Source organism: Betta splendens, chromosome 1 (genome assembly GCF_900634795.4).
Source record: "Betta splendens chromosome 1, fBetSpl5.4, whole genome shotgun sequence".
NCBI classification, from domain to species: domain Eukaryota; kingdom Metazoa; phylum Chordata; class Actinopteri; order Anabantiformes; family Osphronemidae; genus Betta; species Betta splendens.
Genome location: NC_040881.3, coordinates 10784735 through 10805257, shown reverse-complemented (window position 1 = coordinate 10805257; position 20523 = coordinate 10784735). Strand labels below are relative to the sequence as shown.

At 43.1% G+C, this 20523-nt stretch overlaps 1 protein-coding gene across 8 annotated transcripts in view; it reads right to left on the bottom strand.

Annotated features, from left to right (window-relative positions):
- apbb2b (amyloid beta (A4) precursor protein-binding, family B, member 2b) overlaps nt 1-20229 on the bottom strand; it is a 31807-nt gene extending 11578 nt beyond the window's left edge. Inside the window, exons 1-11 of one of the 8 annotated variants that reach the window (XM_055511426.1) lie at nt 19556-19841; nt 18789-18937; nt 10127-10230; nt 9538-9598; nt 8280-9350; nt 3787-4031; nt 3390-3521; nt 2933-3004; nt 2584-2634; nt 1227-1312; nt 797-857 (exon numbers count right to left, since the gene is read on the bottom strand). In XM_055511426.1, the coding sequence (XP_055367401.1) occupies nt 797-857; nt 1227-1312; nt 2584-2634; nt 2933-3004; nt 3390-3521; nt 3787-4031; nt 8280-9333 (1701 nt within the window). In that variant the 5' untranslated portion in view covers nt 9334-9350; nt 9538-9598; nt 10127-10230; nt 18789-18937; nt 19556-19841. Of the gene's footprint in view, nt 1-796; nt 858-1226; nt 1313-2583; nt 2635-2932; nt 3005-3389; nt 3522-3786; nt 4032-5814; nt 5953-8279; nt 9351-9515; nt 9599-10126; nt 10231-18788; nt 18938-19555; nt 19842-19984 lie in introns of those variants that run through there. The other 7 variants (XM_055511436.1, XM_029149591.2, XM_055511441.1 and 4 more) reach the window with 7 other exon arrangements.
- Nucleotides 20230-20523: the final 294 nt, after the last annotated feature.

The following is a 20523-nucleotide window of genomic DNA, read 5'->3' as shown; positions in this document are numbered from 1 at the left end:
GAGCACATATACACCTTGGAATGTCTCTCTTTCCTGCATTCGTCTGTGGCAGAGTGAAACGACTGAGTGACACTGACTTCGTAAGATGCCTAAAACTGGCCTTACTGATAACATTATAACAATATACACATACACGATAGCATTATTAGGTTGTTTCAGTGTCTTGTTCAAGGGCACCTTGACAAGTCATCAAAGAGAAGTGGGAGCTGAACCACTGAACCTTGGCTTCCTAAACAATTAGCTAAATGAGTATGACATTGCATCAAGTAATGTCCATTTAATTAAGAGATTAAGTGTGTCATATGAGTCTTAGGTTTGAATGGGTCCCGATCATGTAGGTTTTGTAATTAATGCACTGACATGAGGCACCACAGCGTGTTTCTCTTTTAGACCATTGGGGGGCAGTGTTGTTTATATATACAACTTCCCTCAGAATTCCATCATATAATCAACACAAACGCCACTGGTAAACAACATCAGGCTTAATCACACACTCCAAAATGTATAAACAAGAAGGAAGCCATGTTTGCTGGGAATGTCTGTGATTTCCAACTTTTGTAAAGGAGAAACAGTCAACACATAAAAGTCTGCTCTGGGTAACTTTACATTCTGTGAGAGAAATACCAATCATTAAATCTGCACTAATATTGGAATTATGACTGAAACTCGTTTCTGACAAAAGCTCATATAATGATGAATGATTAGCTTCTGCAGGCTAAGATGACAATATTTGAATAACCTACAGATAAGACGTAACATACTGCATACAATAGAAAAAGTTAAAGAACTTCCTTACCTTTGCTTCTGGATCACTGTTCGCACTAGTAGACTCCTCTTCTTCCATTGTTGGACGGTTCCTGGTGTTTTAAAAGAATGGATTTTAAAGAGTCGGTTTATAGACTTTATATTATCACTGTGCAATCACACTCTGCACTGCATTTAAAGCAGTTTTATTAACAGGGTTCCTGTGTGGTGAGTGAATTTACCATAGCTACAGACAATGATTACACTAATTGAGTCATTTCCCAGAGTAGAAGAACTAACATCCTGCCTTGTCAAATAACACTGATTGAACACAAGATTAAAGAAACTAACTAGACGCAAAGGAAAAGAGTGACAAAGTAGTTACCAGAGGTGGAGCTACCTAAAAATTGACTGTGAGGATGCTCATTGACATGATGCAGTACCCAAAGTTGGCCAAGTGCAAGTGTCTGCAGTTTCTTTACCTTAGTTTGAGAGATGCATAGCGAAGCGTGGCACCTTCAAACTCCTTCAGACTGGGGTCAGGGTTCACTGTGGCTGCCTGTAGATCCTAGTACACACAAGTGACATCATCACATATATGGCTTCAACCCAAAAAGGAGCGGTGAAGCTAATAGCTAATAATATATTATCTGGGTTTGACAGTGACTTTAGTTCATTCACACAAGGGTCTCCCACATGAACAAGAACACGAGTCTTATCCCAGAGGAGAAACCTATTGCACAACGGTTACCTGTGTAAATACAGGCCTTCTGTTATTTTAATTAGACTGGGCTGCTAGTTGCTACAGCCTGCACGTCATCTATATAGAAGCATATGAAGAGATTAGGATAAACAGTGAGTTCTAATTCTAAACTGATGGAGGAAGAACACATTGAAACACCAATGCAGCTACAGACGGAGTCAACATCTGGGCAGAGGCAGCGCTTTTGAGCACACAGATAACAAACCGCTGCTCAGGAAACCAGCTCCATGGAGGGTCTAGAGTTCTGTCATCTTAAATTAAAAAAAGGCCTTTAACCATATGACATAACATTTAAATCGATTTCTATGTGTCATCATTTTACAGATGGATTACATACATCTGGAAATTTACAACATGCCTTTAAGCGGCACAAGTAAATATGTTTTCATCTCAAGCTCTCATGGGGTCTAGAAAACGACCCATTACCCATCTAGTCCATCCATGTGTGGTATGTGGCATATGGTGGATGATGAATTAAAATAGGAGTTAGCTGAATCCATTACTAATAATGTGTGTTGACTGGACCTAGAACATACATGTAGATACCAACAAAGTCACATAGGAAAATACACATGACAGAGAAACCAAACAAATCAAATTTAAATATTATGATCCGACACGGTACAGTAATATGCCAGCATGCAACAAGTGTGGGCAGAATGTCCTTGCTGAATTGAGGTGCTGCACTCGTGTTATGCGTGTAATGGGGCATGCTGCAAGGAAGAGAGGTTGACAGTGTTAACACAATCGTGTGTGCAAACAATGCTGCTCAAATAAAAAATGTAAGAAAAGAGTGAAATATTCTAGCCACATAAGTAGAGAAAGAAACAACTTGAATAGAATGTGTTGCTGTAGCAAAGCAACAGAGATTTTTTGATACATTAGGCACAAAAAAACAAAAAACAAAAACAAAACATTGTGACCGGTTCAGTCATATTCGTGTTCAAGCATCAGCCACACATGCTTTTGCATAAGCAGTGAACGTCTAGCACAAAATGCATAAATGCACACACTCAAAGAGTGGATGGAGTTAGACCGAGATCAAGACTCATCGACATCGAGTGCATTATACTTGCCTTCCACACCTCACTATCAATCTTTCCGCCAAAATCACTCCACGCCTGTTTCTACGTTCAGCGTTGAAACAAACACACACACAGACAATGGTGGGTCAGGAATAGAAATCTACAGATCAATCAGACTGCTTCAGTGACAGTCCAGCCTCAGTGTCCATTACTATCTAACAAAAAAATGCACAAGCAGTGTGAGGCTGTTTGTAGGCATCCCACAAATACAGCCACGCACATAAACACGCACATACAGTAATAAGATCATCAAGCACAACTTAAGCCTACTGATCTACTGACAACAAAAGGACTGGCAGGTGATGAGTGGAGTAGATGTGGAAGGTTTTTAGTGCCCCACCTTGTCCTCATCTTCAAGATCCTGATAGCGATGCTCTTTTTCAGGCATACCCTGCAGAGATGTTGAGCGTGGCTAGGGAGAAAAACAACACAAAACAATAAAGCATAGGATATTTTAGAGATCCTGTTACTTCACCATTTTGGCTCTTCAGCCACTGGCTAAAGCCTGAGCAGCCTGTAAGGGAGTCACTACAGACAGTTTACTCCTAGATGGATCAATAGATTATTTCAATAGGTATTTTTATATATCAATATGTATTTACATCTTGCTTATCTCAATAACTCTTTGTTCTTTCAATTTATCACCCATTACACTTGCATTCTAGTTTATTCTATACTTTTAGCTAGTTCTACACTAACCACAGGAGAACCTTTGCCATAAAAGCTCCATATTTCCACTAAACGTCCTGTAACACAGAATATCCTCTACATAGAAACACTGTGTTCTGGTTGCTTACAAAGTAGCAGCTGTTGACAAATCCACATGTGGGCAAGATGGGCTCGTGTGTAGAGAGAGGCTCCACTGAACTGTCAGAGGTGGTGCTGCCCGAACGGGTTGATGCCCTGAAGAACACTTCTGCTTGAGAGGACTTCAAGAGTAGACACAAACAATATTATAGTCATGCTGAACAGTTTGTACGGTCATTTACTTTTTACAATCTAAACCAGACTCTACCAAGGAACATACTGTATAAAGGTGTGAAACACATGGGGGAACCTGCTTAGTTATAACATAGTAACATAGTGTATAGCTCCAGCCACTCATCAATTATCGGCTGAAATTCTTTTTTCCAGAACGTCTAATTAAACAAACATGAGTTTCTGGATGAAGAAAATTTATGTTATGTTTCTAACCTCATATTCGGGAGTGGGTGAGGGGCTGAGTGAGCTCAGGGATTGTTTGCGTGGCATGGAGGCCGTGCAGTCGCCCAGAGCCTGGGGTTCTGTTTGCCCGGGTGGGGCTGGGTGGGCGGCGGGTCTCTCCCACTGGGTGGTGCCTGTAGGAATATGCCAGTAGTAGATACCAGCCATGTCTGTGATCTTCTTCCATCCTGGAGGCAGGTCTGGGTCTGTCTGGAATGATTGTTCACTCCAAATGTCTGGTGGGACATTTAATATAAACATATCAATTAAAAAAAACTCAGTATGTTAATAAAAATAATTACAGATTAAACAATTATTTAAACATTATACAGAATGGACAAGTAATAATCCCTTTATCTCAATGAGTTATCTTTTAAAGGGTACTGTATCTAATCCCAGCTGTCATTGAGAGAATGTCAGGGTACAGCCTGGACAAGTGTGCTGATATACAGAGAATCATTCACAGACTGACATTCACCTACCTAATAAGCAAACTATTGTTAGTTAATGTAACTACAGTACATGCCTTTGGAGAAAGTGATGTAAATCCATGTCCGGAGAGGATATCTACATATATGCCACATAGAAAATCCCCCACCAGCTGGTCTGGATTTGAACCAGTGTGAGCTAACCACCACCACCACCACCACACTACCCTAACTAATCTGCTAGCTGCAAATACCATCAGTGCGTCCCAGCCTAAACCACACATTAAAGCACTCAAGGTAATTTAAAAGAAATTCTTGTAAGGGTTGATCAGTAAGGACATGGGTCAGAGCATAAAGAATTACATAGAATGTAAGATTCCTATCCTCAAAAACATATTCTCACAACGGCTTACAGAGGAGAGTAATACAGCTATATTTTATTATAAATATAGTGGTTACCTTGAAAACAAGCACGCACTTAAGCAGACCTTGTAGGAGGATCGACTTGAACCCACACACTTATGTCACTGCATCTATTCTCACTAACTAAATGCCATGTCACCTGAAGGTCGCAATATCCTGACACTTAGGAGCCGCACACACACACGCGCACACACAGCTGATGAAATACTGAGCAGCAGGCGGCCACATGTCACGATGACAACTAGATCGGCAAATTGAGACTAAAGTAGAACCACACAAGCAGACGTAGGGAATGAGCTCATTAAATCTTTATTTCTGTTTATGTAACGCTTATTAAATGACACAAGCGCTTAGCGAAATGTGCACATAGGTTCTTGGAAGAAGCAGACATCCCTTAGAGCTTAATACTGTGAGCTACAGCAGATGCTATGAAGCACTGTCTTCTGGGAGCTGCAGTCTTTTAATGGCAAAAAAAAAAAAAAAATAGGTCAGAAGATTTAAAACTACAATGGAGAAACCGGTGTGTGCAGGGGGCGAGTGGAAAGCTGTTGACTCTGAATGGACAAAACAGCATGAATGAACACAGCACTGGTTGCTGATTAAAGCATGGATGTACAAAAGCGAGAGGCACAGAGACACTGAGCGAGAGAGGAAGGGGGACACTGGCACAGGAGGTAAACAAGACTTGATTGCTTTGGTTCGAGCAATATATCTTATTCGAAGTTAGTGTCTGCGTATGTCAGCCATCTGGCAAGCGTAGAACCGTCCGCGTGCTCCTATGCAGCTGATGGAAATGTGCCATAGTTGAGCTACGTAGCAGTTAGCCTGTGATAGCCTCCTTTAGCATGCAGCTCTATGCCAGAATAGAGTTGAGCAGAGGGGGAGGGGAGAGCTTCTGGAGCAAAACACACATTCTGTCTGGTAAGGTACACAACGCATACACTGCACCAACACATGCACTTGCAGCGCATGTAGGAAATATGGCATGCACAGACTACTGTATTTTGGGAGAATTATACAGACAAACTTTACAATGGTGCAAGAAAACACATGAAAACACACAGACACACACACACACATAGTACATCCATGCTTGTGCAAACACAAACATACAGTATTTAAACTCTAAACCCCCAGTGAAGTTTCCGTCCAACTCAGATGCACCTACCCTCATAATTGACAATCACAATGGCCAGCATGTAGTCTTTCCCCAGCATCATAGTTAACTAGCTGCCTCTCAGAGCAAAATCCAGTACCAAAATCCAGCCAGAGAGAGGGGAAAGGAGAGCGAGAGAGTGAGAGAGAGGGGGACACGGAGGCACATGGTAGCGGAGCAGCCCGGAAAGATGATGTGAAAAGATGGGCAGAGAACCGAGGGAGAAAAGAGTGAATGGGATGGGAATGAAAAGGGCAAGAAAGAGAATGAGACCATGACACAGAGGGAAGGAGGCTGTTAGAGAAGAGAGAGAGCTTAGAGTTTACATGTCTCGCAAGTCACTGTCACAAGCTTCAAAATCAGCAGCCTAAACAAGCCTGCCTCGCAGCCCTACACTAAATGAAAAAAATGCAGTACAACATAAAGAATTTTGAGACCCTCTTTCTTCATCAAAGTCTATGTTTACTTTCTCCTTCCTTGATTCCATCCTCTTTTCAGCTTCTTTTGGTTGCCCTGGCAACCTGAGACTATCTTCAATCTGCTTTTGTATTATATCCAGGGGAGGTGGAGGTGTACAGTATAGTAGTGCTCATAAAGGGTTCAAATTAAACAGTGTGAACTGGGTGTACAATGAGAAAGAAATACAAAATGATGGACTCAGTAATATTACGTTTTACTGAGTGCATAATGCATGTTAAGGTAAACAATGCAAAGTCACCACTTCAGATGACCATCCAGAGGATTGTGGCCCAAAGTACATAGACATATGTATGTGTCTGTGTACTTTTGAGCTTCTCTGTGAATGTAGTATCATACTTGGCCAACAATCTGTAACATCCACAGGAATCTGACACACACCTGGGAAACAACACAGCTCTGTCAACATGAGAGAGACAGAAAGGAAGGCACAGCAGCACAGATGACTATGCTCAGATAATGATAAATTTACATGAAAGATGCCAATAACAAGGTTATTGACTCAGCAAATCCTTGAAGGACCCAACATGTAGAGACAGCAGCACCACTAACGTTCTTACTCCCCGTCAGTAGAACAAATTGATCTACATAAAACAAATCCCAACTATGACAGAAATAACACACAAAATGACATTGTACACAAGCACGAATGATTTTCAAAGGCAAGGAAGAGCAGAGAGAGTTGATTTCCCCATCATGCACCAGTTTAGATTGTGAGAAAGCACAGCACGCCAGTGAAACACAGCATTCAAAGTGACAAGCTGCTGGTAATCATAGATATGAAATAGACAGATGCTCAGGGATTTTCACTCAAAAGGGAGAGTGAGTCATCAAACAGCTACAAGAGAAGCATTCTGGGAGAAGTAAAGCTGCAATACGTTCAACAGCTCAGAGCAGTGCGACTCTCTCTCTGGTTTACAGCAGAGCTTGTGTAAGAGGTTGGGGCTGCTGCTCCGTATCAGATGGATGTGTTTCATGTCTTACAAAAAGCACAAGGCACTGAATTTTAACAGTCCAATTAAACTGGCCACCCTGAGTTTTATAGACGCTGACAAAGAAATACAATGACTTCAACTTTATTGCAGAGGTAGGAAACAAGCAAAGGTGACAGAGGTGATGACTCAGTCATTTCTTTACATTAGTTCCAAAATTCCTCCCATTGGTCTGCCTTGCTGTCTGCATTGTAGAATATTTTTATATTTCTATTCCTGTATGATGAAAAATAGTTCAGAGATTACTTAAGTATACTAAAGTTACCCGAAGGTATTTTGATGTACTTGCTCCAGCCTTTTTTTTCCTTGTTTCAGCTTCTAATTCATGAATATCTATGAACTCAACGTTCTTAAATCGGAGACTGTCAAAGATTAGTTTGGCAGAGAAAGGAATCTACACATTAAATACAGAAATTTTATAAATAATCTTTAGAGCCAAAGAAACACGATGTGTGCATATTGCACCCGGAGCGTGTTGTGTCCTCTGGACATGTGTTTTTCTCACAGATACAGGCTCAGGTGTAATGTGGAAGTTCACCATTCTGTGTGTGAATTTATGTTTGCGCTGCATCGTACGTTACATATACAGTAAAGCACTATAGGGCGAGACTGATTACAGGGAACTGAAACAGCCCCTCCCACGCTCATCTGCTCTAGAATAAATAAGGTGAAATCCACACAAAGTGGTAATGGCAGCTACAGATTTTGTATCAACTCACCACTGCCCTGAAAGGCCTAATCACAAACACACACACACAGCTTGAAACAGGATGCAGCTGATCTAGCCTGCGAACAACCCATCTACGAGGGCACTTCCTATTCCAGCAGGATGTTGGAGTGTTTGTTATTCTGTTCCAACAATGTCCGTTAGAGTTCAGCCAACCACACATGTACACACTCCACTCAGCGTAACTGAATTTAACACATAACTAACATCCTAACAAAAACGATGCAAACATGCGGTAACCTTTTTTAACATGACTTGTGTGCAGTAGTGAGTATGTATACCTGGCTCCTCTGGGGAGTTGCTCTCCTGGGACAGTGTGGTCCAGCTCAACTCTTCATCACTGGGGTTCAGATTCTGGATACGGTTCAATGCACAGTCCGTCTTTGCACCCGTCCTTCTGTCCTTCCTCGTCTCTGGAGAGGAGGAGGAAGATGAGGAGCAAGAGGCCACGGACAGCAGTGGGGTGTCCTCTGGGCTAGCTTGCCGCGGGAGTGAGGGAGGAGGTGGCACTGGAGAATCCTTGCCGGGCTGAAGAAGCTTGAGGTTAGAGTGAAGGTCCGAGATGAGTTCCAGGCATGGAGCAACTTTGTGGTTTTGTAAAGGGGACTCGCTTTCCATCACCAGCAGAGGCTTCTTCTCATCATCCTGTTCTTCCACCGCTACATCATCTTCATCTTTCTCAGTCTTCATCTTTGAATCAATTTCCCTCTCAGATAGAATGCTGATGTCATCTCCCTCCTCTGTTTCAATATTCAAGTCAAAGTCCAAATCTGTTGTATTGCCATTCAGTTTGAGCTCCACATTTGTATTAATGTTACAGTCTATCTCTGATTCAGTTTTTGGCTCAGGTTCGGCATCCACTTGTGTGTCTGGTTGCAGTTTTACATCTAATTTGAGGAAATCCTCCTCTCTGTCATTATTGGTCAGAGAGTGGCTGTCATGTTCCTCTGTTGCATTGACATTGACGTCATCTGCTAAAGTTTCTGCATCACACTCCAAGTCCATCAGTTCAGTGCCCGTGGAGTTTTTGTTGTGGTCCTGACCAGCTTTACGAAGCTGATTAACCCCGTTTTTGGCTAGTTTAGGGTTGTTTGGAGTTGAAGATTGTGATGGGGACGATGATGGTGATGATGAGGGTGATGCTGCTTCCCCGAGGCCCATGGCGGCCTGGATACTGGTAAGTGCATACTTTTTGCGACACTTGGGAGGTGTGGCAGAGCCCTGCTTGATGACATTGCTGCTGAGTAGCTGATTGTGTGAGGAGCGAAGGCTGAGTGAGGTGGGAGGTGTGGCAGTGGGGCCATTACGATTGGTCACATCTACTGACATCATCATGACACAGGATAGATCACCTGAAAGAAAAGAGCGACTTAAAACATACTGCAGTGGCAGCGGGTGAGATAATGATGGTAATCATTTAGTTTATTAATAGTCTTCAACAAATACACGATTACTCCTTGCTAAAAACTACTGATGTTTTCAGAAAACCATGTGTAGCTTGTTCCATGTAGCCATACCATTTGTGTGTGTATTTTGTACCTGACAATGTAGTCAGTCTGGTGCTGGATACGATGCAGGGGTCAGAAGACTCAGCTGCTCACTGAAGACCACAGAGGGAAAAAGAGAAAGAATGGTAAGGAAGGAAGAATGCAAAGAATTCTGAGTAGGTCTTGGGTTGCCGCCGGGGACCACATTTATCCATGTGGAACCCAACTACAGCTGGTTACTATGGAGACAACAGAACACTGTCGTGCGAGGGAATTCCAAACAAGACAGAAATCAATTGATAGAACAAAGGTGGAGAAAGAAATCAGTACATCTACACGTTCTGACATTGATAAGTCGATGAGGCTTCATGTCAAAATAAGATTCCACATACAGAACCATACACACACACACACACACACACACACACACACACACACACACACACACACACACACACACACACACACACACACACACACACACACACACACACACACACACACACACACACACACACACATCTATCCTTAGATAAATACATATATAGATATGCAAATTTCTAGAAGCATGGGGGTCTCATCTATTTTTTAGTTAAAAAGTACAGATACTTGAAAAGAGCTCTTTTATGATTTGTACTCACCAGAGACTAAGGATTATGGGAAATTCCGTGATGGAGCCTGTCCATACTGATAGTCAGTTTCTCTTTTCTCCAATCAGGAGGGCTCTCACTGAAGCAGCAGCTTCCTGAGGGGAAGACAAACATAAAGTAGGATTAATGAGATGGTGAGATGGTGAAAGAGAGAGAGAGAGGGGGGGGGGGGTGCGCTAAGACTGCAGGATACCAGAGGGACAAATAATAAAGGTACATTAATTATTCACAACCTTCATCAAACAATACAAGGTGTGCATGCAACATTGGGCTCATTTTGTGTAGAGCTCATATTTCTTCCTTTGGTGCAATCTTGCCAATTCTGCGCTGACTGGAACCATCATAAACTTACTGCCTCAGGAGACTTGTAAACTCCCCCGACTTTGCTTTCCAACAACTAACGCAAGCACACATTGCTGCATATTACAGCCAAGACTTGCGGCTAGTTCCCACCAACACAAAGTCTCTACAAGCAAAGAGAGACAATAAGGAAATAGATGATACAATTCCACTTATCCCTAGCTGTCAAAACACCCTAAATAATTTTTGGGATAAAGGAGCAGAAAATTACAAGAAAAGAAAAAAAACCTTTAAATGATTAATGTCAAATAATACCTATATAATTTTACCTTCTATTCAATCGCATTATTGGTATAGTCTAAAAATATCAAACTACTATATGTGTATGTTGGCAGACGTGCTCTAGCTGAAGAACATGTTTTAGTTGTATTGTAGTTGATGACGGTTTTTATAGAATATAGTTTCATAAACAGGCAACCCATCAAAGGGGTAACGTCTATAAAGTTTTTGGCCCAAATGTGAAACCAGTATAGTTTATGGTTTTAAAACATCTGCTTACAGATTTCCTGTACTAAAGCTCATTATATCATGGTTCAGAGCAGATTTGCAACTCCTAATGTTGTGATACTGCTTTTGCCAGAAAGGCTTCTTCCAATCTTGTCTTTCTTTCTGTTTCCCTTTAATAATCCTCTCCTTGGACATCATTCATAGTTTTTCAGTGTTGAATGACAATAAACAGAACAATCAATAGCACCTGTTACTTTCAGATTTCATTGAACACTGTAATAAATGTAATACTGGTCCAAAATTGCAAAATTTCTTATTAAAAAAAGAACATGTTCTTCTAAACCGTAGTTTCTTGCATAATAATATCTGGTTTCCCTTTAAGTATGCATGTCCTACTGGTTTATTATGTCCATTAAGTTATTCTCTTCCCTTATGGATTAAACTGACTGTATACAAGAAACGAACGGACAAGAAAAGAAGAATGATAAATCATAAACTGTGTGGTGATGAAAACATTGCATTGAGGGATTAAAATTACAAGGCATTTTTGTTTCCATGAATCCTGCTGCAACAAGTCTGCATACCAAAAAAGAATGCCTGTGTGTGAGAATGTGTGTACAGGGTGTCTACTTAAAACATACTTTCAAATATTGCTGGGGATCTGACTTTACAGGTTGGAGTGTCACCTAAAACTGAGACCTACTGTTCTGAAAAGGTCTCAGACCCATGCAGCACCAGCACCACAGTGCCTATAATTCATCCTCACCACGGCAAAGAAACCACTATATGACATAGAATCAGTGCAATCCATAAAGGGAGAGTATAGTATAAAACAGTAGATACAATATACGTTTAAAAACCTTTGCATGTGTGAAATCATGAGCTCCCATTTAAGATTTTCCCTGTGTGCTGGAGAAGAGTAAAAAACAACAGAAGTGTCACTGTCCAAACCCTAACTACAGACTTCACTGGAGATCTGTCATTTCATTTTTGCACCAGGGTGGAGCTTAAGTTCACAGCAGCACAATGAATATGCCTAAAAGTGCAGCTTTCAATCCCAGCTCCAACTAGATACAGCTTCAAATTAGATGCAGTGACGGCGATGGTAGTGGCTGTTCCCAGTCAGACCTCAGCCCCCTCTGCAGTCCTCTGCTGCAGACGAGAGGCCGTAATTACAATGCTCCTCTGTGGCGAGTGCAGCACTGGCTAACACACACCCGCACAGGCACACGCACACACACACGTACTTATTTACAAACATGCGTAACACTTTCACATGGGCTTAGAAACAGTAAAATGCACAGACAAAAACAGGCCTAGACAGACAGGCTATACTGAGACACACCTTGGTAATGTGATCCAACGTGTGTCACACCATGACCGTGACCTTTGACCTCTGACCCAGCAGCCAGTGTTGCTGTTGTACGCGTGTTTAAGAGTCACAGGCATGTTGGGAGGAGGTCTGACAAGAATGAACCAAGCAGCTGCAAACTCTCCCCCTCTTTAACATGTGCTGTGCATAACCATGTCATCAGCAGACTCTGGACGGAGTGAGCAGAGACGGATTGCTTTTAAATTCATATGCCGAGCGAATGCCTGCCAACAATTTGATAGACCTCTCCTGCATCTTTCCTGTCTTTTATTGTCAGGGTTTCTCGCCATTCCAGTTCCCTCCATAATCCAATGTGACTTTTACTTCTTTCCTTTGCCCATTTCATCTCCTCTTCCTCACCTCCACTACACCATCTTCTACCTCTCACTCTCTCTTGTCTACAAGGGAATTGCTGTCTTTTTTTAATTAAAACTTTGTAAACCCTCATAAAACCACCCATTCTGCTCTGCAACCCTGATTTACAGCCTCGTCCTCCACTCTGTTTCTCTGCTCCTGAGAAAGACCATCTGTTACCAAATACGACTGACAAGAGGGGGAAAAAAGAAAAGAAATAGCGCAGTTTGAGGTCGAGCCATCAAAAACAAAATGGAGGGAATCGTGTCAACAATTCAATGGAGGAAAAAAGAAAATGCAAGTGGGTATTTCTTAACTTTAGGGTTAGGATGCGAACATGATAGACAGCTACACAACAGCAGGCAATACCTACAGACCTCACTTGGCTTCATTTTCATTGGCTAAAAGCAGACTGGGACCTTTGCATTTCAGCTACAATATATATTTTCAATTAATATACTATAGTCAGTAAGCAGTCAGTCAAGTCTGAAACTGTCTAATTTATCTGCATTTATCTTTCAACAACTAAGTAAACTATACAAAGGATTAAAATATATTTAAGCCAATCTACTCAAATGTGCTCTTTTACTAAAACAAGAGTAACTATGAAACAAAACGACAGCATCTATAAAAACCTGATTCCAGATTAACAGAGGGTGCTTAGAACAGCAGGGAAGTCTATATATGCATGTGCATCATTGTATTGTCAATAACAGGAAGTAACAAAGACAAAGTAATCCTTTGACTCAGTCTGCAGCCAAAATAAACAGAGTTGTGTAGAGGAAAACAAACTGGGGCACTGCTTGCAGAGCTTCATAGTAGTGTGTTTCCTCACAGCCATACGTCGTTCTCCTATCAGAAGTGTATAGGAAGTGTGAAGGACAGACAGAAATAGCTCTGCTGTAATTCCACTTGTGCAGTCAGAGTTAAAGAACACACCAATCTAACCACCTTGCCTGTGTGTGTGTGTGTGCAGAACACCGTATAAACACAGCTAAAGGTATCATTTCCCACTGGTGTGGTTTCCATGGGCTGGACCACAAAGCAACGAGGAGCAGTGAGGAATTTTCAGGGTGTGCCAAAGAATGAAAGAATGTCAAGCATGCCTACTTTAACAGAGAAAGGGTCTGGGAGATGGGGACTAAAGGCTCTAATTAGTTTACAACAGAAGAAGACAAAACACACACACCTCAACAATAAGGTGGTTGATGGCTATTTTTTGGCAAGGTCTACAAGAGGCTGAGTGGCACCCAGTCATCCTTTATGAATTACAGTAAAGAAACATACATGTCCTGAACAAAACATGATCTGATCTTATAAATAAATCATATTAGCGTCTTATCACTTATATCTCCTTACATATTCCAGACTATTAGCAGAACCAGTACTCATAATGTCACACACACATATCACGTCCTCACTTTACAAAAATATCATATCACATCACATATGTGCTGTTTTGTTGTAAAGAAAAAAAACTTTTTTTGGCATAATGGCAGCTCCTGTCAGTAGTGTGTGTTAGATTACACATTTTGGGTTCATTTAAAAAATGTTATTCTTTCACTCTAACTCCTGGCAATTAATATTCAGAAGGAGGAAAAACAGGTAAAAAAAATTTAACACTGCACACACAGACACAAAGACTCAGACTCCTTTGACATGGAAAAAACACTTAAAAAAACAGAAGCCGGGATAATGCGGAAACCCATTCCCACATACCCCCTGCTCCATATTTCAGCCAGACCCTCTTTCCTGTGGGTGAGGGGAGGTCGAGAAAGGGGAAAAAAAGAACACCGCCACCGAGCAAAACATGGGAAGTCCCATTTCAGCCCGGTCCCTCTGTGGAACACACGACTCAGTGTTGCAGTGCTGTTCGTCGCAGGCGGCGTAACTTCGCCATAATGAGACCACAACTCTTTCCTGGATGCAACGCTGAAGGCAACAAACAGTGCCAGGAGGAGAGCGCACATAACAACAAGTGAAGGCACATCTGTGCTTTAGTTTGCTTGCTATCTATTATAAATGAGAACTTTTGTTTTTTATTAATCTTCAGTCACACATCTTACAGGTTACAGTCATTCCTCTCACACCCATCTTATGCCTCATCCCTGGCATGCTGGGGCCTATCCCAGCTGTCAGAGAGGTGGGGTACCCCCTGGACGGGGTGAGTGTCCTCATAACACTGTTATTCATGCTGAACAGATGCAGAGGATATTGTAAGTACAGTACAGCCAAAATAAGATCGCGGGGCTCAAACATATTTCCGCCTTTGCGAACATTCAACATTATTGGGTCACGCTGCTCTGTCGTCCTTCATAAGACTTATAAATTAGTTCTGTGAGGTCACTTTCATATAACAGTTGCAGTAATGTGACTTGAAATTTGAACTTAACTTGTGTTAAATGATTCAAGTCACAGCTGTGTAAAAGCAGCCCAGAAACTGATTTCAATGCAATAAAACTCGCCGAAAGGAAAAAACAAACACAAAAGATCTATAAAGATTTTACATACGTTCACACATTGTTCCTCTGCACAGACACACTATCGTAGGCTCCTCTAATTTATGAAACACTAGTATATAGTATACAGAGCGTTATGAGCATCCTAAATAGTTACAAAGCAAACACACATACAAGCATTGTATTGTAGTGTGTTTGATCTTTTTGGAAACATAAAGGCGGCCATGTTAAATAAAAAGCTTGCTCCCTCGCTCTGTGAGAACAGACATGCGCAATAGGCACAGTGGAGAGACTGCGTCTCCTATATATAGCTGAGATGTGACAGGACATCCACGAGGACACGGAAGTCTAGACCAACGATACAGCGCTAACTTAGACCCAGTGTCTGGGAGTTCAACGTGGCCTTGTTATCTCACATTTCATTAGAAGGCCTGTGGCAAGTAGTTCCATGATAATGTCACAAGACTTAAAGATATCAGAGCCTCGTCTGACCCGACCAGCTGGGGGGTTTTGATTTATCAGCTAATAAAAGCATTGTGAAATAGAGGGAAAGCGGGAATGAGAGCTATTCGGGAAATGAGATGGAAGGAAAAGGGGACAATCGCAAGAAAACGAAACGCCATGAAACAAAACACATCAGAGAGAGTGATTCATCAAAACGCAATGTCCCATCTCTGCCAAGCAGTCAAAGACACCTCTGCAACGACTGCGGCCTCGACTTTAAATCATCCACTCCCTCACACGGCAGATGCCTCTCTCTCCCATCCCGTCAATGGAAGTCATCCTTATTGTTTCCAAACATTAGCAGAGCATTCTTCTCTGTCAGGACATTGGTTTTGGACAGGGATGATAAAGCTGGTAGATTAGTGCTGCACCACTGTTTAGAGCAAACACACTCAGGGCCAAGACTGCCTCTCCACTTGTTTTGCCATGCTAGTGCAAAGCCCAGAGACGGATTCCAGCACTCTGTTGTTTATTCATTTCCACTGTTCAATTACTTTCAGTTCTACTCTACAAAAGCCTAATAAAACCTGCTTGTATTAGCGCATTGTGTGTCTATGAATAACAGTCAGAAACATTAAAGGTTGGTGCTGTGCCACATGCTAACCACAGACGCTAACTTCATATTACTCCCACCACAGGATGTGATGTACAGGCAGCAAATCTGGTCAAGTCAAATCACCACAATGACTGCAATCATGATTCAACATTCCTGCCACCTCTCATCCTGTGCATTCATAGGACAGGAATGTTTTATTTAAATCACAGACTCTAGCCCTGTGAGGGTAGGTTCTATGAAGGACAAGTGGAGAAGTTGGCAGTTGACTGAAGTTACAGACATTGAATCATTGCTCAACATGAAAAAAAAAATCTAGAAATGTCCTGCTGTTCTCCATTATGGAATGTTGAATATAAAAATATATTGTAAAAGAATTACAGTAGTCTTGTATGGAGTTAAAGAAGATACATGATGCTTCCTAATAAATCTGTGTAATGCAACTTTTTGATTTCTTTGCACTGCTATCAGGGTGGGTGTATCAGTATGCTAGGCTAGCTTGACAAGAACTTAATGTTAGTGTGAGAGGTAAAATGCAGATTACCAGCTCAGTCCTCGTTTTAAGACAGCACAGCAGAAATCAAAAATTATTGTAAAATGTGTCTGTATTTGGAAGTCAGACAACGGAAGGTCATGGAAAGAGAGAGAGAAGAGGAGAGAGAGAGGCAGCTGCACTGGCAGTGATGGGGGTCGACGTGTGAACGTGCAGCGATGTGGAAAAGACAACATCAGAAACAGAAGCACATAAACAAAATAAACAGTAGTGAGTGTGTGTGGGTGTGCGTTTGCGTGCGTGTGTGAGCATATACCGACGGCTGCGCGTAACGTTTCCTTTAAAATGGAAACCTCGCTTCCACAGGTCTGCTGCTGTCAGGATAACATGCATGCATATGGCCCAATCGCGAGGTGGACCTGACAGTAAGAAGACAGGCGATCAGCCGATTGCCTGCCGGGAGCTGACACGCTACACAGCAACGCTCACAAGGACACAAAGAAAGAAAACAAAGACGTAGTACAGCTGAGCAGAAAAGAAAACAAAAAAAGCATGTTAAAAAGACAGAGACAGACAGAGTGAAGGGGCTCTATACTTCAGTATCACACCCCACAGGATGAACGGGGCCTCTGTGCTCCTCCTCTGTTCAAACACACCTCACGGCTGTCTGGTCCCTGCAACAACAATGCACAGATGCACACGCTGCAGCCTGGCCTGATAGTGGGTACAATAACGCTATTGAGAAGCATTGATAGGGGGCTGAAAGCGAAAGCGAAGGAATTCAGATCGAGCAAAACGACAGCCTCGCTCACTGCCGCTGGCAGATGCATATAAACAGACTGCAGCGTGGTCATGCTGCCAACTTGACAGCCTGGAATACAGCTACTGTCTGACGTCGCTAATTCATCATTCATCTGTCCACATTCGGCCACTCCACACATACACACACATGCACACACTTGTTTAATAGAGGGTGGAGCGGTGGGATTGTTTCAGAGTGGAAGCAGGGGGACAGATCTTCTGACCATGTGACTGCTCACACACACAAACACACACATACAACAGTCACGACAAACTTCACGCTTCTCTCTTGTCAGCTGTTGTGCATGACATGGAGCACACACGGACTAAGAGGTTGGTACTGCCGGACATGAAGGTTCCAACACCCCCTCCCACACACATTTTAAGTCTGCCCAACATAATTACATCCACTTTGCAGAGCACTTACAGTGTAAAGGCTAGTGCAGGTATCAGAGGTGGGTTTTGCTATTTTTGTACACGTCTATGCGCACTGTGTACAAAAGGTAATTGCCTTCTTTATTTCACCTCTCATAAGAGGCATACGATGGAGCTCCCTAATAGCAAAGCTAAACAAACCCTTATACAGGAACAGACTGGAACAATCTGCAGCGCCTGGCCCAAAGCTCACAAATATGCAAGTCACTTTTGCCATACTCAGCAAGTTCTGGAGATATACAGAAATGCTACCGAAGGGGAGGAAAGTAAACGATGAGGGGAAAAAGAGACGAAGTGTGAGGGGAAAGAAAAGGGGACCGTGGACCATAAACAGACTTAACAGCCCAAGAGCCCTAAGCGATTGCCTATGACATCATGGAGCTACGCACACTGCAGTCAGAGGCCAGGCCTGGATGAAGAGCAAGCCAAGAGGGGAGGGATGCTGGGGGGGGGGGGTTAGAGAGGGTGACAGCTCATCATCTCTACTACGGTGGTGCAGTTAGTGACACTTTTATTTAGCAGCTTGCACTAATTAACTTACCCGACCAATACCACAGGACAAACCTTAGGAAACCGCCACAACCACTGCTAAAACAGAGAGTGCTCGCTGTTTTCTTCCATAGAGTTTACAGATTTACAGGTTCAAAACACGGCATCAAGGACGTTTCCTTTAATAAAGACGCTTTTTGACACGATCTCTTTACGGACACACACGGTTATTCAGGGCGATTCAAAACAAGCACCGGAGCTTGCGTAAGCAGGCGAGAGGGAGAAAACAAGACGGCGAAGCCTCAGCGGAGCTGCACAAACACAACACGGGCCCTTTGGTGATTCCTGTTATTGTAAACAATGTCTGAGTGAACAGAAACTCTCACCTCATCTGCTGGTTCACAAATTCTCAAACTACCACGTCCTCATGCACGCTTGCCTGCGCCCTGCTTCCACACGTGCCACAGGATTGTCTAAATTCTTCATGTCCCCAAACATAAACAAGCCTTTAAGTGGCTTCATGTTTGTATAAGGCCTGGAAAAAAAAGGTATTAGCTCAAGAGTCTGGCAGAAATTACAAAAGCGAGGCTGGAAACAATTAGACAGGATCACCGGCCAGCACCATGCAGCAATAGAAGACGCAGCCTCCACACACACACACACACACACACACACACACACACACACACACACACACACACACACACACACACACTATAACCTTACAATATGCCACATTATCTGTGCAGGACAAGTGAATAGTCTCCTTTATGACTGTGTGTGTCACAGTGACTCTTTATACGATTTAAAAGCGGCTTACAGCGTCTGAGCCTGAGCATCTCTGGTTTGAAGCAATAAACAAATAACTGACCTGTCAGTCATCTGGTGCTGAGGTGATTATTCAGGAAGTCATCAACATCAACAAATCATAAGATTTGTTGGCAGCTTCTCAACTTTGATCTTTTATCTGTTTTATCTTTAAGTTAACTTTACTAGGTAAATGTCATTTAAACTGTTAGTTAGTTAATCAATGCCTCTAAGAGCAGCTAACACACAAGTGGCTGTGTAGCAAAAGTACTTGTTTTATTTGTCTAGTTCACCAGCCGCGTACCGTTAACTGGCCGTTAACTAGCCGTTAACTAGCGGTCCTCACCTGCTGATGCGCCCTCTCAACGCCCCCGGTGCCGTTCTGGCAACTTGCGCTTCGAGCGGTTTTCCGCCTAAACGGCCAACGCCACAGCGGAGCCCGTCGTAGCGCCTAGCTAGCGCCGCGGTGGTCAGCGCGCCAGCGACGGCCGCCGCGCGCGCACGGACGCGCCGCCCGCCCGCCGCATTCCCTCAGTCAACAGTCACCGCAGAGACGCCGAGAGCCGCACGGCGAAGTCCAAGCGAACACACACAGACACGCGCGCGCACACACGCTGGCACGGCCCGGTGTTAAATGTCCCCCATCCGCCGCCGCAGCCCCCCCAGCCTCCTCTCCCCCACCTCCCCCACCTCCCCCGACTAGTTTGCGACACAGCGGGCCCCTCAGATGCCAAAACGCGACGCGGCGCCCGCGAGAACGCAGAAAGTTACTCACGCTTCCAGTCATTTCCAGTGCAAAGTGAAGCGGGACACTGCGGAGCACAACTCCCCGTATTCCTGCGAAAATTCCCGACATACTACATCACTCACCTCATCTCCAGCGTGCTCGCGTCCTCTGCGCTCTGCTCTTATGTGTTTTTCCTCCTCCCCTCCGTTTACTCTCGGCTTGCTTCTTTTCTCCGCCCTCCCAGATGCCGCTGTTCTCCTACAGGGGGATCCGGGAGACGCTGCTCCGGAAGCGAACGCTCCTCTTTTGTTGTTCCTGCCCACAGATAGTTCACAGCGTTACTTCGTGTGCTCCTAAAATGGTGCTTCAAGTCAATAGGTTACTTCAAAATTAAAACTTACACAAATACAAGAATATGTCAATATAACAGTTGTGTCCTAACGATGCGTTTTCTTGTGTCATGTCTAATAAACTAGTGGCAACTAGATCAGAAGGTTGCAGAAATTACTGCACGGCTGATTTTTATATACACCCTGGGTGAAAACTTTATATTTAATATTTGGACAGAATGTTCATTTTGTTCAACT